The 26,152-nt window shown below is 51.4% G+C and overlaps 2 protein-coding genes across 2 annotated transcripts in view; one reads left to right on the top strand and one right to left on the bottom strand.

The window, feature by feature from the left end:
* LOC144248803 (uncharacterized) overlaps window positions 1-26,152 on the top strand; it is a 1,234,558-nt gene that overhangs the window by 791,398 nt on the left and 417,008 nt on the right.
* Window positions 2,036-21,179, bottom strand: LOC146764062 (uncharacterized). Its single transcript, XM_085565650.1, has 3 exons — window positions 21,120-21,179; window positions 2,860-3,610; window positions 2,036-2,800 (listed from the first exon to the last, which is right to left on the bottom strand). Exon 2 carries the CDS (start codon window positions 3,581-3,583, stop codon window positions 2,927-2,929), a length of 657 nt encoding a protein of 218 aa, XP_085421776.1. The 5' UTR covers window positions 3,584-3,610; window positions 21,120-21,179; the 3' UTR covers window positions 2,036-2,800; window positions 2,860-2,926.

The raw sequence follows: 26,152 nt of genomic DNA, 5'->3' as shown, positions 1-26,152 counted from the left end.
CCCTAGCCTTCCCTTTCCTTGAAGGATATTCATCCCAAGATTTTATCATTAGACCTAATGGACTGTCAGGGGGGATCTGGGGAAGCGTTACCGGGGTCCCCGTCCCCATGGAAGCAGAGGGCTTGCTTTTCCTCTGTCCCATCTCCCAGGACACCTTCAGGCACACACACACTCGCAGCCCCTGTTGGTGCCCAGCCCCTCGCGGGCTCTGCAAACCGCACTACTCAGAGCTCTGCCCGTGCCTCGCCCTACAAGGACGTCTCACGCGTTATGTCCTGGGATCCCAGCCCAACCCAGCGGATCCCCACTTTTATACTCACGCTGTCCTGCGTCTTCGCCCGGCTTCGTGCACAAAGATTACGGGGTTACCGTATCCCTTGTGCTCAATACCGAATTTGGGTTCGTCGGTAAGGGTCTGGGAAGGAAAAGCCTGCACCAGGGCCGCTGCAGAGGCAGCGGGGCACCTCCCTGATTAGGAATTCCCACCCGGTCACCCTTATCCGAGTCACGGCACCAAATTTGTTACGGACAAATTCAACTGGGGAGGCTAATTATAGATAAATCAATTAACAAGAATTTAGTAAGCAAGCGGTATTAAGCAAAAGAACAGCGCTGGGCAGCCAGGGAGCCTCTGCTCTGCCACGGCGCACCTTCCCCCTTTGACCTTTTGGTTTTATACGTCCCGGTTGACGTATTTTCTCTCGATGCACTCTGCGCTGGTGCAATTGGTTCCTGGGGGTCTTTTGTTCTGCCCTTGGTGGTCATAGGAATGAAGGCTCCTCATCTTCCTTGCAGATTGTCATTGGCCTAAAAGTTAACTTGTATATAATTAGTTACACAGCCTTCTATGCTAGTTGCATTCCCTACTCAGTTCAAATTCTTGTCTCCTTTAACACTCATTTTGATGAACAACGACCTTTTTATTTATTACACCCACTCTCTCCCAGTGCCCCCCAACGTGTCCATCTCTCTGCTGCCCTCGAGCTCCCGGCCCGGCCCCGGCCGCCTGCTCCCATCCAGCTGAGGTGGTTCCAGGGCCAGCAGGAGCTCTCTGTGGTGGCCACCAACGTGGTCCCCAACGGGGACTGGACCCACCAGCTCCTGGTGCTGCTGGAAACCCCAACCCGGGCCAGGCTCACCTCCACCTGCCAACAACATCAGCCTGGAACAACCTGTGAGCCGACACTGGGGTACAACAGAGGAACTGGGGTTGCTGGGAGAGCCACTGGGATGTGCTGGGAGCAACTGGGAGGGAGTTGGAGAGAGCCTGGTTTAAACTGGGAGACGAGGTTGGGGGTTTGGAAGGGCTAAGAAGGGGTTTGAAGGATACTGGGGAGGGTGGGATGGGGTTCTGGAAGTCCTGGTAGGCACTGGGAAGAGACTGGGAGAGGATTTGGGGGTCCTGGGGCAGTGGGGGTGACTGTAAGGAGGCTGTGGGATCCTATGAGTGACAGGAGGGGCTTTGGTGGGTCCTGGGGAGGTCAGGAAGGGATCAAGAGGGAGGTTTTAGGGGATCCTAAGTGGGCTGGGAGTGACCTGGAGGGTGCTTGGAGGGGCCTGGGTGTCTGTGAGTTTTTGGGAGATCCTGACCCCTGCGGACCACCCAGAGATGCTGCTGGATGCTGCCGCAGCAAGATGCTGATAGGAAATGGAGACTCCTGAGTTGGGTTCTGTCTTCCTGACACTGGGGATCGGGTTCTACCTGTGCAAGAGAGTCTGGGGGGGTCCAGTGAGTTGTGTCCTCCTGCCTCTGGAATGTGTGCTCCCCTGGGGCCCCCAGTCAGGTGTCACCCCCTTTTCTCTGCCCACAGAGCTCCTGAGCCGCCGGCGGCCGCAGCCCCTCCCCGTGGCCTCGGGCCGAGCCAGGACCCCCCCCGCTCCATCACGATGCTGATTTTGGGGGGATTGAGTGTCCCCCAGCCCTGCTGTCACTCTGCCCCTGCCCCCTGCTCCCAGTGTTCCCAGTAAAGCTTCCCAGTTAAACCCAGCCCAGTTCCTGGGGGCACTGGGGAGGGACTTGGGGGGACCCCACGGCGGGGCCGGCCCTGGGCAGGGAGGGCGGGTCCAGGTGGGGAACACTGCCTGCTGCGGGTCTGCCCGGCAACTGGTGAGTCATCAGCCCCGCTCTCGCTGATTGGCTGACTCTTCTCCACCGCGTTCTCTCATTGGCTGAGGAGAGGCCCGGCAGTGCAGAGAAGGAACGGGAGAGATCCCGCCCCGAGCACCGGCACGGGGACAACAGACCCGGCCTGGGCACAGGGAGGGAATTTATTACCAACCAAACCACGGCAGCACCAGGAGAAGGGAAAGAAATCCCTCCAGCACCTTCCCCCACCCAACGGGGATCACCCACAACAGGGTTATCCACCATGGAGAGACGGGGACATCCCAGTTTAGACCAAAGCCAATTTTATTGCGTGTACCAGGTGTTTATACAGGGATTTACTTGTATGGTGCTTATAGAGGGCTCTGTTTTTGGTAACGATTTCCCATTGGTTACACATTCTTCGTGACATCCAGTAACCTGGGAACATTTATCTTAACACAAAGTCTCACACCATGTTGCCTGGTCACTTCTTGCCCAGGGAGACTTCAAGTGTGTCTGTGTCTCCCACAGTTTCTGCTCAGTCAGGCCTCGGATATCGGGCCCCTTTATCAGCTCCATTGCTTTACTCTCTGTTTTATTCCCCATATGGGGGCACCAGGGCTCTGCCCAACGGGGGTCACTGGGGATCATCCAGCCCGGATCCTCCCATGGGGGATGGAGCTGCAGCAGCGCACCAAGCTCTTCCCTCACTCTCTTCCCTCACTCCAAGCTCTTCCCTCACTCTCTTCCCTCACTCCAAGCTCTTCCCTCACTCTCTTCCCTCAATTCAAGCTCTTGCCTAACTCTCATCCCTCACTCAGGGCACGCACGGGGCTTCCCTTAGTGGCGCCTCCGTTGGTGCTGGGTCAAGTGAGAGCTCTGTGAGAAGCCCTTCCCACACTTCCCACACTCGTAGGGCCTCTCCCCGGTGTGGATGCGCTGGTGCACGGTGAGGCTGGAGTTGTGCTTGAAGCCCATCCCGCAGTCGGGGCAGCGGTAGGGCCTCTCCTCTGTGTGAATCCGCTCATGTAGGAGGAGATGGGAGCTGGTCTGAAACCTCTTCCCACACTGGGGACACTCATAGGGCCTTTCCCCAGTGTGGATGCGCTGGTGTCTTCTCAGGTGTGAGCTCCACCCAAAGCTCTTCCCACATTCCAAGCACTCATAGGGCCGTTCCCCAGTGTGGATCACCATGTGCCGGACCAGGTCTGAGCTGTCTCTGAGACTCTTCCCACACTCCCCACACTCGTAGGGCCTCTCCCCAGTGTGGATCATCTCGTGCCGGATCAGGGTGCAGCTCCAGCTGAAACCCTTCCCACATTCCAAGCACTTGTGGGGCTTCTCCCTGCCATGAGGCTTCTCCACCAGCTCCGAGCTCTGGCTGGATCTCCGCCCGCCTTCCTGGCTCAGGGGGGATCTTTCCTCCCCACAGCTCCCTGGGCTGGGTTTGCAGCTCCTCCTCCTGCAGCATCTCCGGGGCTTTTCCTCCTCCTCCATCCAGCCACGCCCTGGAAATGATAAATCCTGGTTTGAGGGAAAAACAAGAGGAGAGCACCTTGGACTGGAGGTTCCTCCTTGCCCAAGTTCATCTCAGGAAGTCATTGGGAATCTTGTGTCTGTAAGAACATCCAAAACACCAAGTTTCAGCCCAAAAATCCCACAAACTTCAAGACACAGATCAAGCTCAGAAACACCATGATTCACCCCGTGAAGATCGTGGATCCATCTCCACAGTCACCTGCTGCATGTGGGGGGAGCAATGCTCCTGGGGCTGGAGGGACGCTGCAACTATAAGGAGTCGTGGAACCTTCTGCTGCTTCCTCTTTCTGCTCCTTCTCCTCCACCTCTTGTGTCTCTACTCTTCCTCACACTCCTCTTCCTCCTGCTGTTCCTCCTTCTCCTGCACAATCCCACCCTCCCCTGCCTCCTGCATCGTTTGACCATTTAGTTCCTCAAGCCTGCTTCTCCTTCCCTTCTCCTCCCCTTCTCCTCCTGCCCCCAGGCCCAGCACCCACTGCCGGCTCCCTCTTCCCCCCAGCCCCACAGCATCCCAGCACAGGGGCAGGGATGGAGCTGGGGCAGGTCGGGCTGGGGCAGCGCTGGGCTCTCGGCCGCTCCCGCCCGCACTCGGTCCCCACTGCAGCCGCTCCCGCCAGGACAGCGCGGGGGGGCCCGGCCTTGGCGCTGCCCCACTCCCACCTCCCCAAATTCCCCTCGCGGGGCCATGGGGCCGAGGGGGGGCGCAGGTGGGTCCAGGTGGGGAACGCGGGGAGCTGCGAGTCTGCCTGGCAACTGGTGAGTCATCAGCGCCGCGGGCTCTGATTGGCTGAGCTCTGCCCGAGCCCTGGGGCTGCAGCACAGAGGGGACACCCTGCTCCAGGGGGGATGTCCCACAAACGGGGGACCCCATGGAAGGAACCACAGGAAAGTGTCTTTACAAACAGATGCTCTGAAGCTCCTCGGAGATAGGGCCAGGGACCAGTGACAGCAGACACAATCTATCTCAGAAGATGTTATTAACTGATGACACAGACTGCTCCTCAGCCAAGGTCCTGCTCAATTAATGAACTTCCAGAAACATAAAAAAGCCTTAACCGAGCCATGAATATCGTTTGCCATACAGAAGTGGGGTGCATATGAAGGGGGTATATAGAAGGTGGATTGGGAAGTCTGTACCTCTCAAGTGCTTCAGCCAATGGGGAAAGCAGAGGGAGATGTGGCCAGGATAATTAGGTTGAAAAGGAGGCTGTGTGCTCCAACAATTGGAGATATCCCATCGGGAATGTCCAATGGCCTTTCCCATTTTTTGGAATGAAATTACTTCTACAGGACTCCTCTGTCTGCTCTGTGGACAGAATCCTCTGCTGATGTCAATTTTTCCACACACCCTGAGGTTCATCCCGATTTTCTTCCAACCGTCCGGGGCGGCGGGCAGGGAGTTCAGCTGAAGGTGCCTCACCCACTTTGGGTGATTGGCTCCCTTGGCTGGCGGTGGCACCAGAGATTGATTGGGGACCCGGGAGTGACCAGGAGACAGACAAGTGACACATCAGGGGGGTCTGTGAAGAATCAGCAGGGAGAGAGCACTGAAAATCTCATCAGTGAGTGCCCTGGGATCTTCGGGGAGTGAACATGGCAGGGCACCCATGGAGGGGAGAAAAGGGAAAGCCAGGGAGGGGGCCTGGCCAAAGGGGTGATGATCCCAAAATGTCTCTGAAGGGTCCTTTGGGAGAATGCTGAAATAGTTTGCACATTCCCCATGAGCTAATTAAGGTATGGACACCCAGGGGGGCAATAAGGGAAGTGGAGAAGGGATTTGGACAACAGGGGATGGATGGTGTTGGTGTGCTGGGAAGGGATCAGGTGAAGGGGAGTGTGCAGGAATATGGTTCAGGCAAGAAGCAGCAGGAGGAATCTATGTGGTAAGAAAAAGTATGATGGAAAAGAGGAGAAAGAGAAAATTAGTCACGATTGGGATGATTTTCAGCAGGGTCTTATCCTCAGAATTTGCCAGCTGATCCAGATCCTTTCCATCCCCGGTTTCCCAGACAGGAAAAGCAGGAGGTCAGGATGCCAGGGGTTTCTCTGCGCTGGCAGCGGCAGCACCGGGCGCAGAGGTGCGGCACCGGGAGCACGGGCTGGGGCCTGTGGGGAGCTGCGGGGCCGGGCCGGGGCTGTGGGGCAGCCGGGGCTCAGCGCCGGGCGCTGCCTGACCCCACCAGCCCCGGGCAGGGCCGGCAGTGGCCCCCGGCCCCCAGGAGGCTGCGGGACGCCCCGGCCGCTGCCCGGCCCCGGGGAGCTGCCGGCCCTGCCCGCCGGGGGGGCCGCCTTTGGACACTGCGGCAGGACAGGCACCGGCTCTGCCACACGGGCTGGGCAGGGACCCTGAGCACAACGGGGAAAACAAAGGAACAGCTGGGAAATGCAGAGTGCACATGAAGGATCAGGATTTGCTGTTCAGGATTTGGTTTGGATCCCTGCAGAAAGGAAAGGTTTTGCAGAAAGCTCAGCAGCTCTCAGAGGATGAGCACCCACAGGCAGTGACCGGGGCTGCAGGAGTGGCACAAGAAGCCCTGCAGCACTTGGGCACAAGGGCACAGCAGCTGAAGGCAAGAAGGGATGAGCAAAAGGCCAAGCTGAAGGCAAAGGCCATGGCAGAGTTCCCTCAGCCCCTGAGGGATCAACCCCAGGGCCCAAGGGGGCCCCAGCACCCAGGGCATGACGGGGTCGGCCACAAGCACCTGGCAGAGGCATTGCCCTCCTGGCCAGGGCAGAGCCCACCCAAACAGCCCCTGGGAAGGAGTCAGGGCTCCAGCTGCAGCCCACAAGGACACTGCAAGCACAGACAGCAGCACCCTCAGCAGGAGCAAGTCCACCCCTGCATGGACATGGATTGTCAGGGCTCTCTGAGCTCCCATCCCACTGGGGTCCCACCACACTGGAGCCCTGGAGAACATTCAGGCTGGGTCTGCATCCAGAGGAGGCCTCTCCTGATGGACACAGGGGCCTCTCCAACCACTCTGAATCTTACACCTAAGCGGGACAACTGCTAAAAATGTCTTTGAGTATTCAGGGGAGAAGTAGGAAAGAGGAGTGGCTTTATTCAACCACTTATAGCATATGTGGGAAAGGGTTTGAAATGCAAGAATTTTTACTTGCTCCTAATTGTGACTATAGTTTACAGGGAAGGGATTTGATCACTAAACTGGGAATGCAAATTAACATTATAAAAGCTGACACAGAGGCTAGTTCTGTTGTACCTTTGTGTCATATGTCTGGCAAGGCCTATGCTGAAGTGAACCCAGAAGTGTGGGCAGCCTCAGGGAAATGGGGAAAATTAGATATGGAGCCTCTTCAAAGTACTTTGAAGCAACCAGCACAAGTGTTGTCTAGAAGCAACACCCTATTCCAAGGGAGGGAAGAATGAAAAATGCATATTATATGATTGGCTCATTGCAAATATTAAAATGAATCCTATATGTGGTATGTTGGAAAGTTATGCTCTAGTAATCTCTTTTAAGTAGTGCTGTATTAATCTCTTTTAAGTAGTGTGCTACATACAGTTTTTAGCCTATAGCATGTGATTAAAATAGAAACTATGTGACATAAGATACTTTTTGTAACTAGCTCAAGGAATGGAAAAGATAATAAAGAAATTCTTTGCATTATTGATGCTGGATAGAGATCACAGCAACAGACAATTGGAACCCCAGAAAAGAATCATTGCCTCCTTTACAGAAAAGCTCAGACTTCCAGGAACCAAGAAGGCTGATTTACAGCATGGGGGGGAATCTAAAATTAAGCAGAAACACCCTGGTTTGAAAGGAATGTTTGAATCATGTATGAGATATATGAATATGCAATAGGCTATTGCTTTTAAGGGGTAGTCCTTTATAAGCAAGGTGTGCTATTTGGTGGAGTGCCAGGCAACCGGACTCCATAATTGTTTACATTTATTGTCTCTTATTGTCCTAATTTTTATGACTATTTTCTTACTAATAAAGTTCTAAAATTTTAACAAAAGTGAATGGTGTTTTTCACAGGAAGGAAGGGGAATTAGACAAAGCGCAGGACAAACCCACAGAGCTGTGTGTGCTTGTAAGAGCCTGGCACTGAAATGCCCTGAGCAGGAAGGCTTCAATAGCTTCTGGTAAGACCATGTCAGCTAAAAGGGGGCAAAATCAATTCTGACTTCTTCAGCAACCACTGGATCACTTATTGGAAGCTGGGGATACAAACCAGGATGCCATGGGTACGGCTTTTGCCATTGGCTTGGGCAAGAAGAAGAGCCAGACCCAGGGCAGATATTCAATTCAATCTCCCATGGAACTGATCTTGGGAATTCCTTACCCTGGGAATTCTCCACCTAGTGCAGGGTGGAGATAAGGGATGCACATTTAAAGCAGTCTGTGGCCAGAATCCTGTCTCTGGTGCAATCTCTTCCCCAGCAAGCTGGGCTGGCACAGAGCCTGACTTGGCACTTTGCTGCTCCCAATGATATGTATGTTTGTTATAATTTGCACCAATGTAATATTGTTGTATTTGGTTAAGGGAAATATGATTTGACACGTATAATATTTTGTTATTGCAAAGCACACACACCAGCACTGAGAACTGCCCCCCCCCACATATTGGTTACACCAATACCGGCTTTCTTGGACAAAGCCTCCTTTACAATTTAACACATGTGGCTCGCCGGAAGATGGGGAGATGGGCTGCTCAGAAGGGCGATACTGGAATGCCTGGGCACTGATCATCCTGGTAACAACCCTAGATTGGGATTGCTGAACTCCTCCGGGCTGATACATCTGAAAGCCACGGCTCCATAACTCCATCAGAGGATCGAGGATCACCCACACCTGGACTTGGATTGTTCAACCTTGACTCAGAGAAAAGAACTTTATGAATATGTGGGACTTTGAATAGAAAGAAAAGGCAGATGGCTGAAATCCCAGCCTTGGGCAGAAAATTTCCTGTAAGAACTGCAGGGTCCAGGAGGGTGTGTGTGTGCCTAGGGTAGGGGAACCTCTGCCAAATGGCGTCCTTCCTGTCACACACCCAGTGCCGACCCCAGGCTCAGCACTGTCCTTCTCCTTGTGGCTGGCTCAGAGAGAATTTGACTCTAAATAAAATTTTCATTTTTCATTTTTATTTGGATGGACAAATTTTCATTTATAACACCAACATCCAAGCAGAACATGGGCTCTGCCTAAGGAGTGCAAAGCAGCACCACTGGTGGCCAAGTGGCGTGGCCCATGCCAAGGGGCCCCGAGGCCAGAAACAGCCGCCAGCACAGCTGAACACGGGGGGACCCCTCAGCCTGGGCTCCAGGTCTCTGCAGCCCCAGAGATTTGCACTTCCCGCCTGCAGCAGGAGGATGGGAGGCCCCCCTGAGCCTGCACTGAAGGCAGCGCAGCAGCAGCCAGGGCTCCACAGCGGGGCAAGGCCCTGGGCCTGCCCACACCTCCTCTGCTGAAATCCTCGGCCTGGCCACCCTCCCTGGGCAGCTCCAGCCACCGGGGCCAGCCCTTGCTGCCACTGCTGCAGCTTCAGTGCTCGCTGGGACTGCACTGCCACAGCTGCTGGGGAGACACCGGGACAATTCCACTCACTTACACTCACACTGCATTAGCTGGGTTGGTGGAAAATGTAGCAAGTTTCATTAAAAAAAAAAAAAAATATTTTTCTACTCAGGCTTGGTTTGCCTTTGCCTTGGGGAGAGAAATTTTAAAGGTTTTGTTATGGGCTGTTACACCACTCAGTGGAGATGAGTTTAACATCTCAACCCACTGGGAATACCCCAAAAGATACCCACAAAACATCAACCCCAGCAGCAAACAGCAACCAGCACCTACCCCAGACACTGCCCCCGGCAGAGTTAGAGGCACCTGGTCTGCAAAAGGCTGAGAAGGAAATCCAGGAGTTCGAACCTAATTAACATCAGAGGCAAAGAAATCTGGGTCCAGTAGGAAACCAAATACTAAAAACTACACAACTTGGAAGCAATGAACATTAAACCAATGGATTTAGATTGGTTCAGACTATATAAATTTAGGAAAATCTACTAAAACTCACATGTCATGGGATAATTTTCTCTGCACAGCCAGCCTATGTGTGAATGAAATGATTTCTGTTGCACATCTTTGCCAGAACCAAGGAATGCCTTGACTCTCTAGCACTAAAGATATTGTTGGAAATTTTTTTTCCCTGCAGTTTCAGAGACAAGATTACACTATGAGAATAACTTTCCGAAATAATTGTCCTGGCTTGTAAGATAAGCAGGTATTCTATCTGCCGTCTGTTGGAGGTTGGGCAGTTTTCTTATCTCTTCCAAGAACAAAGTCTCCCTCTGGGGAGATATCTTCTGTTCATGGACCATTGAATGACTCACTGCATGACCAGTAAAGTTACATCATCCCATGGTGAGATGCTCCACCCAGAGGGAGGAGCCAAGCATTCCTACCTGCATAAAATCAGCACTTTTTGGGACACTGAGCAGCTATTAGCTGGATTTCCAGAAAAGCAGCTCATTTCTCTGCTGGATTCCCAGAGGAAGACCAAGCCCAACTACTACCAGACCTCCAAAGAAAACTCCACCCTTCTAGAGATCACCAATCCAGCAGCATTTCATCTGCCACTCCAGGAAAAACAGCCACCATTTAACTGGACTACTGCCAACACCCTAACTCCTCAGGGTGTTAGGTTTCCTACTCTATCACTAGTTTTGTTTGTACTAATTACATTTTTATTGTTATTATTTTTATTTAGTTTTTCTCCTAATAAGGAACTGTTATTCCCATTCCCATATCTTTACCTAAGAGCTTTTTTTGAAATTGTGGTAATTCGGAGAGAGGGAGTTTACCTTTTCCATTTCACAAGAGGCTTTTGCCTTCCTTCACAGACTCCTGCCTTTTCAAACCAAGACAGAGCCCTTGGACAATCTTCCACCCCTGTACCTGAATTCTCCTCCCCAGGCTCACGCCCCTGTGCCTGCACCAGCGGGGCACCCGCCTCAGCCTGCACAGGCACAGGCACCGCCGTGTAACACACAGCCCTCGGCTCCGGTGCTGCCGGACCCATCAGGTCCCTCCCAGCCCCACCTGCACCACAACAGGCAGACGATCCCGGGCACACACCTCCCCCTGGGAAAACTGCTTATCCTCCAGCTAGCAGAACACGGTGCAAGACACGGAGAGAAAACCATGACGATAGTGAGGAGGAAGGGGACAGACCCAGTCTTTACCCTCTAAGGGAAGTACCAACCGCTCCCGGAGTCATTGGGTACGTAAATGTGCCGATCAATATGGGAGATGTAAGAGCTTTCAGCAAGGAAATGCAGAAATTAATGGATAATCCTCTAGGGGTGGCAGAGAGGCTGGATGAATTTTTGGGGAACATCATCTATTCATATGATGACATCTGCGCCATTCTAAGCTCGTTATTCAACGCTGAGGAATGGGACATGATACGGCAGGCTGCAATAAATGATTGAGAACACAGGAATCCCCAGGGAGGGAGTGGCACGAGAGAAAGCCTGAACAGAGACCATCATAAAACACGCAGGCAGAGAAGGATCAGTCTAAAATGATAGGGCTAAGGAACATGGTAATACAGGGAATTTGGAGGACGGTACCAAAGGGACAGAACATTAGTAAAGCATTGGGGGAATGCCAGGGGAGGGATGAAATACCCACCAAATGGCTGGAGAGGCCGAGAAAGAGCCTCCAAATGTATTTGGATACCTGTCGGGGCTATTCTGTTTAAAACACAATTTGGTGCTAAATCATGGGAGGACATATGGAAAAAGCTAGAAAAAATAGAAACTTGTCAAGAGAAAAGCCTCCAAGAATTGTTAAGGGAGACACAGAAGGTTTACATGAGAAGGAATGATGAAAAATAAAAAGCACAGGCAAGGATACTGGTGGCGCAATAAGGGAAGTGCAAAAACAGGAGCAGATACAAAATCCCGGAAAGCTGGCACAAACACAACAGCCCCAGGGAAAACCTAACCCCTCTCAGAAGAAAGGCATAAACAAACAGGTAAGCAGCCCTGAGTGCTTTTACTGTAAACAGAAAGGGCACTTTAAAAGAGACTGTAAGAAGAGAATGAAGGATGAACAGATCTTCCAGGAGGATTAGAGGTGTCAGGGGCTTTATAATTTGGGGTCCAGAACACCTGGAGAGCCCTTGATAAAATTAAAAATTAGACCCCAAAAACAAGAATTGGTGGTTTTGGTCAATTCAGGCGCAGAAAGAACTACAGTTCAGCGACTGCCACCTGGATGTACTAAAAGCAAGGATTCAATGGTGGTCATTGGGGCTAAAGGGGAACCCTTTAAGGTTCCGGTTTTAACAAATGTGGAAATAGAAAATAAGTTTTGTCTGGGGAACATAGTACTGGTAGAAGAAGCAGATTATAATTTGCTGGGGGGGGATCTAATGGTAGCTCTGGGGATAAGCCTGATAGCACAGAACTCCCAGCTCACAGTAAGTTTATACAAAATAACCGCTGAGGACAAAAATGAGATAAATCCCAAAGTGTGATTTGGGAAGAGGCGGGGAGGTTAAACACTCCACTCAGGAAGAGGCGGGGAGGTTAAACATGGAGCCAATTCACACTGAGATCCAGAGACCGGAGGATCCAATCAGGATTAAACAGTACTGCATTCCCATGAAAGGCAGGAATGGACTGAAGGCTGTAATAGAAGATCTAAGAAAGAAAGGCACATTGGAACTGTGCATGTCAAGACATTACACTCCTACCTTGGCAGTACAGAAGGCGGATGGTAATTACAGGCTGGTGCAAGATTTGAGGGTGGTAAATCTATTCTCTGTACTCACCAAACCTATTTGGACAAGCCCTTGAAAAACTCTTAAGTGAGTTTGTGCCCGTTAAAGGGACCAAATTACTACAATACGTAGATGACCTATTGGCAGCTGGACTCAGGGAGGAGGATGTGTGGGACCATAGCACTATTAAACTTCTTTGGGGAAAAAGGGTTGAAAGGTCTCAAATTGAAATTACAGTTCACAGAGCCTGAGGTCAAGTACCTAGGGCATTGGTTAACAAAAGGTAAGAAGTTGGATCCGGACAGGATAACAGGTATCATTACTTTACCCCCTCCATGAACAAAAAAGGAGGTCAGGCAGCTGCTGGGGCTTCCAGGATACTGCAGGCAATGGATCGAGGGATATAGTGAGAAGGAAAAGTTTCTTCATGAAAAGCTTATCACGGACAAGCTAAAGTAGACAGAGCAGGATGAGGAGGGTTTCAAGAAATTAAAAGAAACCCTCGCGGCAGCTCCTGAGTTGAGCCTCCCTGATGTAAAGAAACCTTTTCAGCTGTTCCTGGACATCAGTAATCACACTGCCCATGGGGTTTTAACGCAGGATTGGGCAGGGGCCAAGAAGCTGGTGGGGTATGTATCAAAGCTTTTAGATCCTGTAAGCAGGGATCTTACAAGCAATTGCAGCAGTGACAGTATTGGTGGAGGAGGCTAAGAAGGTGACTGTTACAGAATTTCTGAGAGAGAGGGCATGATTTATGTCTGGAGTGAGAACTGAGCTTCCCCTCAGTCTAGGCCACAGATTTGGGGCTTGTGAGGCCTTCCAGCCTCTGACGCAGTTAGAAATTAAGAGCTTGTGGCGCAGTTAGAAATTGTATTAAGGTGTGATGCGAAGCACTGGGCTGTCTGGGTGTAAAGTAGTATAGGTTTATAGTGTAAGGTTTAGGCCACTTTAAGACAAAGGTAAACAATGTTAGCTTGCCAATGAGAGTGCTTTGTAAACTATAAACTATATAGAAGTGTATAAAAACTGCCATCTTCTCTCGAATAAATGGAGAACGTTGCATTAATCATATTGGTTGGATGTGTGTTCTGTCCTGTCCAGCTTCCCGTTATCCGAGGTCCCTGGTCGCAGGTGACCGTCGGGGCATTCTGCAGCAAAAGGCTGACAAGTGGCCAACTGACGCCAGGCTCCTACAGTATGAGGCTGTATTAATCCACTCCCAGGATTTGGAATTGTGAACTACCTCGGTGCAAAATCACGTGCGATTCCTGACTGGGGAAGCCGCAGGAGTGCCTTCCCATGACTGCGCAGAAGTGGTGGAGCTGCAGATCAAAATAAGGCCAGATTTAGAAGAAGGTGAAAAATGGCTTGTGGGTGGTTCTGCAAGGGTCATAGATGGGAAAAGGAAATCAGGATATTTCCTGATGGCAAAACCAGGGAGGTAGTGGAATCAGGACCCCTGAATCCCGGATGGTCAGCACAAGCTTGTGAGTTGTACGCAGTATTGAGGGCCCTGTGGAAATTAGAAGGGAAAAAAGGAACAATTTTTACAGATTCAAATTATGCATTTGGGGTGGTACACATATTTGGAAAGATTTGGGAAGAACAAGGGTTACTCAATACTCAGGGAAAGAGGCTAGTGCATGAAGAAATAATCAGGCACATCTTAAAGGTTATAAGGGGGCCAGAGGCAATTGCCATAGTCCACGTGAAAGGGCACCAGACAGGAATGCAGTTCAGGACCCAAGGGAACAATTTAGCAGACAAAGAGGCCAAAAGCATGCCTCTAATGAAGGTAAGTACCCCAGGAATCGAAGAAGGGGAGGTTCAGGAATATCCTCCCCACCCCTTCCTGAAGGAAATCGAGGGGTACAAGAAGATAGGAGGCCAGCTAGAAGGAGGTAAGTGGAAATTGCCAGATGGGAGGGAGCTGTTGTCTAAAGACTACAGCAGAAACATCCTGAGGAGATTACATCAACAAACACACTGGGGATTCCAGGCCCTGGCAGAGCAATTCCCTGGATTCTTCGGGTGCAAGGGGATTTATGAACTGGTAAAACAAGAGGTGCAGGGGGGTATGATTTGTCAAAAGATTAATCAGGCAAAAACACGGCAGCTGGCACTGGGAAGTCACCCAGTGGCATACAGACCTTTCAAAAGGATTCAGGTAGATTTTACTGATCTGCCTAAGGTGGGGAGATATAAATTTTTATTGGTAATAGTGGACAAACTAACCCACAGGGTAGAAGCCCTCCTGAGCTCTCAGGTGATGGCTCAGACAGTATCAAAATTTCTACTAGAAGAAATCATACCCTGATATAGGTTAGTAAAATACATAGATGCGGACCAGGAGACACACTTCCCCTCAAAAATTATTAGACAACAAGCCAACGCTCTGGGGATCCAGTGGGAATACCACACCCCATGGCATCCTCAGAGCTCTGAACAAGTTGAAAGGATAAATCAAACATTAAAGGTTCAATTAGCAAAATTGATTTTGGAAACAAAAATGTCCTGGTTAAAGTGCCTCCCCTTAGCCTTGCTAAATATCCAGACCATGCCTCACTCTGAGACTGGAGTGTCACCTTTCAAAATGCTGTATGGGATGCCATATGAACATGGCATGCCAGTGGGGCATCCGAGGATAGAAGATGCACAGACACAGCCGCATCTCATAGCCATAAGTAAGAATCTGCAGGAATTGCGGAAGCAGGGAATAACACAAGGTGCCCTTTTAGGTTTTTCCACACATAAAGTACATCCTGGGGACAAAGTGCTCATAAAAACGTGGAGAGAAGCCCCACTGACAGCTGACTGGGAAAGCCCTTTTCTCGTCCTCTTAACCACAGATACAGCAATACAAACAGCAGAAAAGGGGTGGACACACGCATCCCGAGTGAAGAAGGTTGAGCACCAGGAAGAGATGCCAGAGTGCAAAGTCACTTCTCCTCCTGGGGATTTGAAGATAACCTTGTGGTGGCCAAGTAAATGACTGACAGGGATCTGATAAGATGCACTGAACCTCATTGTGAATGTTATCCATTTGTATATTTCAAATGTGAGTATTGTAACAAGGTTTGGGTCACACACTGTAGAAGGGAATATTGGCCAAAGGGTTTATGTGATAAGTGCCTAGAAGGGGAACTAGCCATATCTTAGAGCTGTGGGTCTCAGATTCAGTCAAAGAAAGAAACTGAGAGTTTCTAGCCAGACAAAAAGCTGGGAAAGAGCTGGGAAAGAATGTAAATAATGCTTTATTTCTCTTGTTTTTCACATTGTTTATAGTTAAGTTCTATCACTGTGCGTCAAGCACTTTGCCCCAATGCTCTGGATTGTTTTCACTTCAGAACAAATAGATTTGATCCTTGCTAAGCTCTGTACAAAAGAGGTGTGTATTTTGAATAAATGGGAGTTTTACTCTCAGCAGCCTTCTGAGTCAAGTCTATTCATTCCCATCCTGCCTCGACAGCAACAAGAGCTTGCCACAAGCCTAGGAATAATCAAAGCAGACTCTGAGATCTGCTTTCATTTGTTTCAAAATAGGCTAAGGGGAAAATTGAGATCAAAAGCTCAAATCATTACTGTTGAGTGCCGGAGGTTAAATAAAGTACCCTGCAGTGCAGATACAGTTAAACTACCGAGGTGGAGCATCTTTAAATGGAGGTATGCAGCTCAGTCCAGGTATGACACCACAGAAGACTATTCTTGCTGCCGAGAAAATGGTTTACCTCACCACTGGTGGCAACCCAGTGGGCACAGGCAAAGGCAGAGGAATAATAATCGTGGGGATCCTGATCAATCTGAGTCCAGCAATGTGCCTCAGGACCAGCACGCGTTGCACTAACTGGCCCAGCACAGAGGTGTGAGGCCCCGGTGAAGGTGCGGGCTCTGCATACAGACTGTCCGGAGAGCACACGGGGAATCGGAGGCTCCGACAGCCCCAGCCCCAAGGAACCGCGGCAAGGGTAAGATAAGCGGGCACTGTCCCATAAACGGCACCCAGCAGGGGATACGCAAGCTAAAAGAAAGAATAAGGTGTTACTCACAAAGGGCGACCCCCAAGGACGGGCAGTCAGAGCACAAGGAACATAAAAGAAATGTTGAACAGATATCTGTCCCAATCTGTGATAAATGTAACCGCACAGTATGGACTGGGGGAAGGATGGAGTCAGTGTTTGTAGCATACTTTCAGGCTAACCCATTGTGTTATGACAATAACCACTTGGGAATGTGTGTTATGGGTGGACAGACATACTGGGTCAGGAAGAACTTAAAATATGAGACCAAGATGTCCCTCAAAAATGAGCCAGTTATCTTGGACCTTTTAGAGGATTAGGATGACCGTGTTTGTTTGCAATATGACAGGATGTTCTGCTTTTCAAGAACAAAGAGCGAGTGGACCCGGAGAGCAAAATTAAACAGGTATCACAGGAACTAAAAAGACAAGAGGCAGAGATGAGAAAAAGAAGGATGGAGCAAGAAAGGCTGAGAACCCTAAGCGAGCAATATGATCAGCTCAAAAAACAATATACCAGTTGGAGTTTCCCTGCCTCCAATCAAAACCTATTTGTGGATCTGATGCAAGAAACTGCAACAGAATTGGGGCTGTCCAATTGCTGGATCTGCAGAGGGCTCAAGTCTGCAGAGAAGTGGCCTTGAAAAGGTGAGAGCTTAGCTCTAGATCAACTCCTGAAATGGGATAATGCTATAATTGGGACATTTTGCATTAGCAGGGAGGGAAAGGAGCACACTGAAATGGTGGGATACACTTCATGTCTGTCCACTCCAACAGTAAATTCCCTTAACAAAAGCAGAATCTGGCAGCCAGAAATCCCTACTGGAGTACTCCAGTACCTAGTAGGTACCTAGTAGGGTACTGGAGCTGGGAAAAAGGCACTAAATGTGAATGGAGAGAAAAAAATTGAACACTGCTGGAACAAAGGCTCTGGAGCTAACCCTTACCAATCCTTAGATGAATTGAGAGGATTCTGGAGTAAACCCAAAAACACAAAAGTCAGGTGGAAAGCCCTGAATGGTTTATATTGGATTTGTGGGAAGAAAGCATACAGCAAACTACCTCAGTGGTGGAGAGGATCATGCACTATTCAATTGATCAGACATGTTTTCTTTACCCTACCTCAATCAGAACACAGCTCACTAGGGGCCCCCTTATACGAAACTTTGAGCAGAAGAAGAAGGGATTTGAAAAAGAAATTCCCTATCTTTGGTGGGGGTCAGACCTGGGGCGAGAAGTGGCCAGCAGAAAGAATAATAGAGGATTATGGTCCTGCAACATGGGCCCAGGATGAAAGCTGGGGGTATAGGACCCCAATTTATCTGTTAAACCAACTAATAAGACTTTGGGCAGTGGTAGACATGGTCTCTAACCACACCTCAAATGCCCTTGAGCTGTTGTCTAAACAACACTCCCAAATGAGGGCCTTGGTGTATCAAAACAGAATAGCCCTGGACTATTTACTAGCAGAGGGAGTAGGGGTCTGTGGAAAGTTTAATGAATCATAATGCTCTATAGAGATTGATGACTATGGAGAAACCATCAGAGGCCTGTGACAGAAATTAAAAGGGTAGCACATGTCCCAGTATCAAAATGGAACTCCGTACTCCAAGCATCCTGGTGGGATCATCTGTTTGATGGAGCATGGTGGAAAAAGGTAATATTTTTTTATATTGTGTTCAATAGCTGGGATCATATTCCTACCCTGCCTGATACCATGCTTTATCAGGTCGATACACTCAGTAGTGCAGGGTATGCAGGTGGCTGCCATGCCCACAGACCCAGAATGTGCTATGGGAAAAACAAATCAGGTATCAAAAATAATGAAATTGGGGGAGGAAAATCTACATGGTAGGGCAGCAGATGCTTTGGCCAGATTCAAAGAGCAGATACAGGGAGAAGGGGATGTCTACAAATTGTACCAGGGAATTCCAAGACAAGAGTGGGATAATAAGCCTTGAGGGAACTAAGAGATTTCTCTCCTTCTTATAAAGAACTAGGAAATGGGATAGTAGTATAGGGTAGAAGTAAAGTCACACATAATTATGTAGAAAGTTTAGAAAGCAGGAATTACTATGTTTATGTAGAAGGGGAGGGATTGTTTTGTGTATATGGGATAATTCATGCAGATAAAAATTGCCATATATATTTTATGTATGTATTGGTAAGAAATACCCTTATAAAAAGATTTTTAAGCACACAAGTCAGTGTCGGGGATTGCATCACAGTGTTGAAACCACCTGGACAAGAGGAAGGAGATCTTCATTTACAAATGAATGAATGTGGCCAGTCCAGAGATGGGTGTTCCTCAAGGTGATCCACCAGGATGATGAATACCTGATAAACATCTAAGACTGAGATAGCTGGAGCCATCTGTGAGATACATCTCAATACTGGATTACTGGATTCCTGGATTCTGGGAACACATCCTGAATGTTTATCACTCCCCGGACATGGTTTTGTTCCCTGGATGTTTATCACTCCCCGGCCATGGTTTTGTTCAGCTCCTTGCAGAGAAAGAACTCCACAGGAATATGTGCAGACCTGAAAGGAAGAAAAGGGACTCTGCCTCGGGCAGGAAAAATCATATAAAAACCTCTCGGCAGGACAATCGGTGTGAAACAGAGGGGACCCTCTGCTGTAGCGATCAGATCTGTGTCTCGCCCAGCACCGGTACCCAGGCTCTGCACTGACCCTTTTTGACTGGATTGTGGCTCTTCTTTTTTTTTTTTTTTCTCTAAATTTATACTTTGATCATTTAATAAATTTTCATTAATTAATAAATTGGAGCATTCATTTATCACAAACGTGATCCTTTAAGTCATTAACAGTTAATAGTGTGTTTAAAAATATGCTTTAAAAAGAAAAAATAAAAGCAGCATATTCTGGGGTGGCCACATATGACTCATCCAATGGCTGACCTGGAAGAGAATTTTCCTTCCAGCAGCCTGGAGAGGAGCTTAAGAAATGCAAATTAACAGTGCTGGGGTAAAGCATGGACAATGTATTTGGGTTTCTTGCCTGGGGCTGGAATTGGCTGATTCCCTCTGCCCCCTCACCCCAAACTCTGCCATCTCCCACAGATGGAATTTGTACAGCTGAAGGCAGAGCCCATGCTGAGGATCTCTGACTCTGCAACAGAAATGGCTGAAGCTGCAAAGGGAAACAGCAAATGGAGAATGTTGGGAAAACTTCACTAAAATAAGGGGGGGATCATCCCTCTGCCCACTCCAACATATGCTGTCACTGTCTATGTTTTATAGGGTGGATTAGAGCAATGGGGTTTTTGCTACCACAAGTTCAGAAAAATCAGTTAGAATACAAGTATTTGATGTTTACATTAGAGAAAATCAGTCAATTGATGCAGCCCTGGCTCCCGAGGGAGTGCCAAAAATGGAAAAAACAAAACGGCTACCAGAATAAATTCTACAACACCACAGACCAGCCCCTGGGAACCCTATGAAACTCATATCAGGAGCCACAGAACCCATTTATCATTTCAATGGCATCATTAAATTACAAGCTGTCCTCCAAATAAGAACCAACCAGACAACTCCAGCTCCTGACCTTCCTGCCGACCAAGCCACTCAAATGAGGAACACAACATTTCACCAGGGGATGGGATCAGATTATCTGTTAGCAGAAAAAGGAGGAGTTTATGGAAAACTAAATTACTCAAACTGCTCTTGGCAAAGAGATGACCAAGGAAAACTGGTGAAAAAGATGAGAAAGGAAATAAGAAAGCAGCTCATGTTCTGACCCAAATGTGGAAAGGATGGGAATGGGACACGATTTTGTGCTGCACTGGCAGACCATGGGTTAAACGAATGTTGCTTCTCCTCTTCTGTGCTGCAGCAACTCTCATCTTTTTACCATGCTCCACACCTTGGCAGTGCAGCTCATCCAGCAGCTGAGCCAGGGCATGCAGGTGGCAGCCAGGCCTCCTGATCCACAAACGGCTACAAAAGGACAGGGAATGAGGGCACCGAGAATAATCCCAAAACCAAAGAGGACCCGGGAAGGACAAAACAGAGTCAAGGAGTGAATCTGCCTGGAGATAGGGCCGGGCACTTGTAGATAAGGAAGTAACGGGAGAAACCATCAGTTCCAATAAATGTTACAAGTTGACCCAGACAGCTGCTGAAAGTCCTGCTACATTCCCGAACTTCGAGGAGAAGAACAAAGACTTAACAGAGCCATGAATATCGGCTGTTCTACAAAAGGAGGGTGCACATTAACGAGGACAGGCTCCAGGCGCATCGGGAAGTCGGAACCTTCCAAGGAACTCAGCCGGTGGGCAAAGGCAGAGGGAGATGCGGCCGGGAAAATGAGGATAAAAAGGAGGCTGCGGGCTACAGCCACGGCAGAGAGCGCACGGCAAATGCCCCACGGCCTCTGCCCCTGCTCGGCAATAAAGTCACTTTGACAGGACTCCTCGCTCTCCCCCGGGCACACGAACCTCCGGCGACGGGAATTTCCCCGCCCGCTCCCGGCCGCGGGGCAGCCCCTCTGTCCTACCCACAGCAGCCGGGCCGAGCCAGCGCTGCTCCGGCAGCGGCTCCTGCCCGGCCCCGGCGGGAAGGAGACCGCGGGCAGCCGCTCCCGCAGCGCCCTCGGCCCGGGGCCGGCACGGGCCGGACACGGCACCGGCGAGCCGCCGGAGCCCCCTGCCGCCCCCTCCGCCCGCAGCCGGCCCCGAGCCCCCGCAGAGCCCAGCGCGGCTCCCACCTGCGCCGGGGCCGCCTCCGAGCTCCGCCGCCGCCGCCTCACCGCGCTCCGGCCGCTGCCGCCGCTGCCGGGCCCGCACAGCCGCTCGGCCAATGGCGGCGCTGCGCGGCCACGGCCGCCCTCAGCCCGCCGCCGGGGCCGCGCCGCGCCCCGCTCCCACCAATCAGCGCGCCGCAACCGCGACTGACGGCACCGGCGGCCAATGGCAGCGAGCTCGGGGCGGGCTCTGCGCACGGCCCCGCCTCGCCCCGCGCTCTCGGCGCCCCCGGGCTGCGTGAGGGGAAAGCCGGAGATGAGGAACAGCCCCGGCACGGGCCCGGGCCGAGCCGGGATTGAGCTGCCCACACAAACAAACTTCTCCGCGCCTCCCGCCACGGCTTTCCCGGCCCTGCGCCTCCCGTGCCTCCGCCTCTGCGGGAAGCCCAGGAGCCTCACTTCTCCTGCCCCTCGTTAGCGCATCAGTGCTTCGCTTTGATTTCCCCCGAAAAGGGAAACCTGCCCCAAGCCCTGTGGGTGGGTGGGGCAGGGGAGAGATTTCTGGCAGAAAACTCCAAAGACTCGGAGCAGGAGAAGGAGAAGTCAGTGCAGAGCCTTAAATGCAGCTTTCCCCACGCCTCCCTGCTCCCAGCTGCACCTCCTCCCCCGGCAGGGCAGGAGACAGGGAATGGGGCCATGCTCAGCTCATCCCCCGGGGCTTCTCCCTCTGCTCAGGGACAGGAGTCGTTCCCTGCTGCACCCTGCGCTCTCTCCCGGCCGAGACTTCTCCAGGAACTTCTCGGAGCGGAGTCCATCCCCTGGGCACAGCCCCCTCCGAGTGCTGCAGCGTGGGTCACTGTGCCACGGGCTCAGTCCTGCCAGGACAGGCTGCTCCAGCGGGGCCCCTCTGCCCGCGGGCTCACAGCTCCTCTCGGGCATCGCCGAGCTCCAGCCCGGCTCCTCCAGGGGCTGCGGGGGATCTCTGCATCCCCATGGACCTGCAGGGGATCTCTGCATCCCCATGGACCTGCAGGGGGATCTCTGCATCCCCATGGACCTGCAGGGGATCTCTGCATCCCCATGGACCTGCAGGGGATCTCTGCAGCCCCATGGACCTGCACGGGGATCTCTGCATCCCCATGGACCTGCAGGGGGATCTCCGCAGCCCCATTGTAATATATGTTATGGAATCATTCGTGTTTATGTAAATTATACATCAAGTCAGTTGTGCTTGTAGAAAAAGATTCTTAAAGTTTTATATGACCAGTGGCTGCAGCCGGGGCTGGAGAAACCACAGTTGGCAGAGAAAGAAAGACCTAATTTACAAATGAAAAAAGGTAGCTGGGTGCAGAGATGGGCTCTTACCCGGGACAATCCAGGAGACACCCAACGTTTAACCCCTGGTCTGCCGGGGAGCCAGGAAACCGAGCACACGGGCATCCCGCCCTTGCAGCTGCTGAGGAGGCTGCTGGGCTGTGCTTCAGCAGAGGAGATGGAATGTGGCTTACCACTCTGCCCTTCTCTAAAAACGGAAAATGGGTCAGGAGGTTTGGGCTCTGAGCACACAGCAGCCTGGCCCAGGCACAGGCCGTGGTGGGACAGGGGCACAGGAGCCTTCTGTGACTGACCGTGGCTCTCTGGTTTCTCTCTGCAGGCTGCCAGCTCCTCATGCCATGGAAACGGCCCCACTCGGCTGCCAGTCTGGGAGGGCTGGGGGGCTGTGGGTACTCATTTGCTGTCAAAAATAAATTGTGGTTTTTTGTCATTGTCATTGTCATCATCAGAACATTTCTTTCATCCTTTTCCAAGTTTTTGGCCCCTCCAGGGTAATATTCTTGTGTCCTTCCTCAGACAGTTGATGGCATTTGGATGGGGGGGGTTTAGCAATGTGAAAAGTTCAACAACAGCTCGAATTGCCAACTGCAGCAGCCCCTTCAGGAGCCCTGAGCTACCAGCGAGGTCCACCTGTGCCTTGCAAAAGGGAGTGGTTTGCAGCGATGGGGTTGGTGCCCTGCTGCAAAAGCTGGGAGCAGATCAGAAGTGGCAAAATGCCATTTTGGCTCAACCCCCACCCAGATTCTTTATCTTTTCCCTCTGCTCGGTGATAGGCAGACAGGGCTGGATCCAGCGAGGTTCAAGTTCTGGGTGCTCCCTGGCATCAAAGGGATCAACTAAACTCTTGTATGCAGTGACTGCAATAGGGCTACTGAAGGAAAAAAGGGAATGTCATGAGATGGGGAATCCTTCTTGTCTCCTCTGTCTCCCCAGGAGCCCCTTGGAAAGGGAAATACCCACTGGGTTTATCTGACTCCTTCCCAGCCAGCCCTTCCCTCGCTCCCGGGTCTCATTTGCTCCGCAGGATTCACCAGCTCGCTCAGCTCAGAGCAGCTCTCAGAGGAGAAAACGCTGCCTGGCGTGGGGCTGCCCGATCCCTGTCTCACCTTGATTCCATTTGCCCCCTCCCTGCCCCATCCAAGAGACCGAAGGATCCCCACAGCCCCACGGTCCTGCAGCAGATCCCGGCACGTTCCCTGCTCCGCTCCTTGGTGCCCTGGGAGGCTCCAGAGCCCTCCCTGTGTGCGGGACAGCGGCTGCAGCACCGCTGCGCCCGCGGGCGAGCAGCGCCCAGGAGCAGCTGCGCCAGCTCCGAGCCTGAAGGGAATCCTCAGCGCACACAAATGACAGCTGGCACTTCAGGGGCTGGCAGGAGAAGCTCAACCCATCTGCTCGCTGCCCTTCCCAGCCATGGCCACGCTGGTGCAATTGGAAGAGTCGCCCCTGCCCAGGAAGCTCTCAGGTCGAAGAGAGGAGCAAAAGCCACGGGTTTCTGAGGTGTTAGCTGCCACTGCCTCTGGTTTTCCTTCCAATTCCTAAGGGGTTTTGACTGGTTTTACCATTTCAACACTTTCTGTGTAGAATGCTTATTTTATGATTGGCTTTTCACAAATGTTACAATGAATATTATATGTGTAATGTTAGACAGTTATGCTGTATTAATTCTCTTAAGCAGTGTGTTAAATAGAGTTATAGGTAACAACATAATATTAAAATAGAAACTCTGCGATGTAGGATGTTTTTACTTGCTCAAGCAAGAGATGAGATAATCAATAAACTCTTCACACAGGGATGGTGGTGACTTGGGGCACATAAAGAGTTACAACCTCCTTATCAGAAGAGACAAACATTCTTCCATCTTGTCTCCATCTTTATGGAAGCACCAGGATTAAGGGAAAGAAGTTGACAAAATCCAGAAAAGTTCCTAATTTGCAAGGAATTTATGCATCATGTATGAGATACATGAATATGCAATAGGCTATTGCTTTTAAGGTTATTCCTTTGTTCACAAGGCATGCTTGTCCTGGCTTAAGTGTCAGAGAGCATCTGGACGTCTATAATTTTTTGCTTTTTATTGTCTTGTAATTGTCCTAACTCTAAATTTGATTACTCTAATTGTGTTACTATTTTTATAACCATTTTATTATTATTAAACGTTTAAAATTTTAAAAACCAAGTGATTAGCGTTTTTCACAACGTTCCAGGCTCCCGGGGACCCCCTTATCGGTATGTCCGACCCCGCAGGCTGCAGAGGGTCCCCCCGCTCCGGTGCCGCCCTTCTCCGCTCCCCAGCCCCGCCCCGCCGGTACCGGGCGATCCCCGGTGGCTCCGGGCTGACGATGCAGCGCCTGCCCCGGGCAGCCCAACCCCACCGCGGGAGGGTCCCACGCATCCCCGGCCCAGCGCCGGGGCTCTGCCGGCAGCCAGCACCGGGACCCCAAAATTCTGCTGTCCCGGGGCCACCGAGCGGGCACCCGGCCCTTGGCCCTGTTATAGATACATATTATAATATTGGCTTTTTGTAAACATTCCATTGGATTTTATATGTGTGGTGTTACAATAACTTTGTTATATAGTTTTTATTTCTGTTGTTCATTGATTACGCTCAGACATACTAGTGCCATAGCTGATAGAAGCATTCTTGTGTTAAAATTCCTGCTTGGATGGGATAACATCCAGTGAGCACAGGATGAGGACACCTGTACAGATCTGCCAACCATCAGCACTCACCGTCTGAAGGCAGTGTGGGCCGGGGCCAAAACTGAAGATGATGATAAAAAAGGGACCAAAACCACAACCAAGGAATACACATGCCCTAAAAAGGTGAAACCGAGGAGGAGCCATGCTAAACAGTTCTTGGAATATGTAAACTAGCTTGGGAAAAAGTTTACTATGCATAAGGGACTATGAATATGCAACCGGCTGGTGTAAGGGAAAAGGTATTCAAGGGGTATCTCCGGAGATAACCGTGTGCTCTTGGCTCAGTGCCGAGATGCACCCGGCCGTAAGAACCTTTGCTCTATGGCCCTTGTCTCCTCTTGTCCTGTATTAAACTTTTTAAATGTTCCCAGGGCAGTGAAGGTGCTTTTCCCAGCCCCGAGCAGAGAGCTCTGCCCGGCGGCTCCCGGGAAAGGCGGCGGCGCTCGGCAGCGGCCCCGGCCCGCCCGGCCCGCGGGAATTCCCCGCAGCGGGACAAAATCCTGCCCCGAAGGAGCGCTCGGAACGCCGCCTGCGGCTCCTCCGTGCCCCGCAGGTGCCGCAGCTGCCCCGCTGCGGCAGGCGCGGCTCTGGAGCAGGGAGGCTCTGCGGGACCCCCGGGCTGTGCCCCCTCCCGGGCCGTGCCCCGGGGCTGATGCTCGGCCCGGGCTCTCTCGCTGTCCCGGCTCCCGCAGGCTCCCGGCGGGAGCGGCACCGCCCGCCCGGCGCCGCAGGGCCGAGCCCTGCCCAGCAAAGGCTCCGTGTCCACCCTGGGCCACTCTGGGGGGCTGGGGGTGGCCCCAGGGCAGGTGGCAGTGCGTGCAAGGGCCCTTGCTGACACGGTGCAGCATGGTCACCGTGGAATGGAACGGGACAGGGGATCCAAGGGCCCTTGGTGACACGGTGCAGCATGGTCACCGTGGAATGGAACGGGACTGGGGATCCAAGGGCCCTTGGTGACACGGTGCAGCATGGTCACCGTGGAATGGAACGGGGCAGGGATTCCAAGGGCCCTTGGTGACACG

This window comes from Lonchura striata, chromosome 36 (genome assembly GCF_050655825.1).
Source record: "Lonchura striata isolate lonStrDom1 chromosome 36, ASM5065582v1, whole genome shotgun sequence".
Taxonomy (NCBI): domain Eukaryota; kingdom Metazoa; phylum Chordata; class Aves; order Passeriformes; family Estrildidae; genus Lonchura; species Lonchura striata.
Note: the sequence above shows the minus strand (reverse complement) of the source record. Positions and strands in the feature narration are given on the sequence as shown.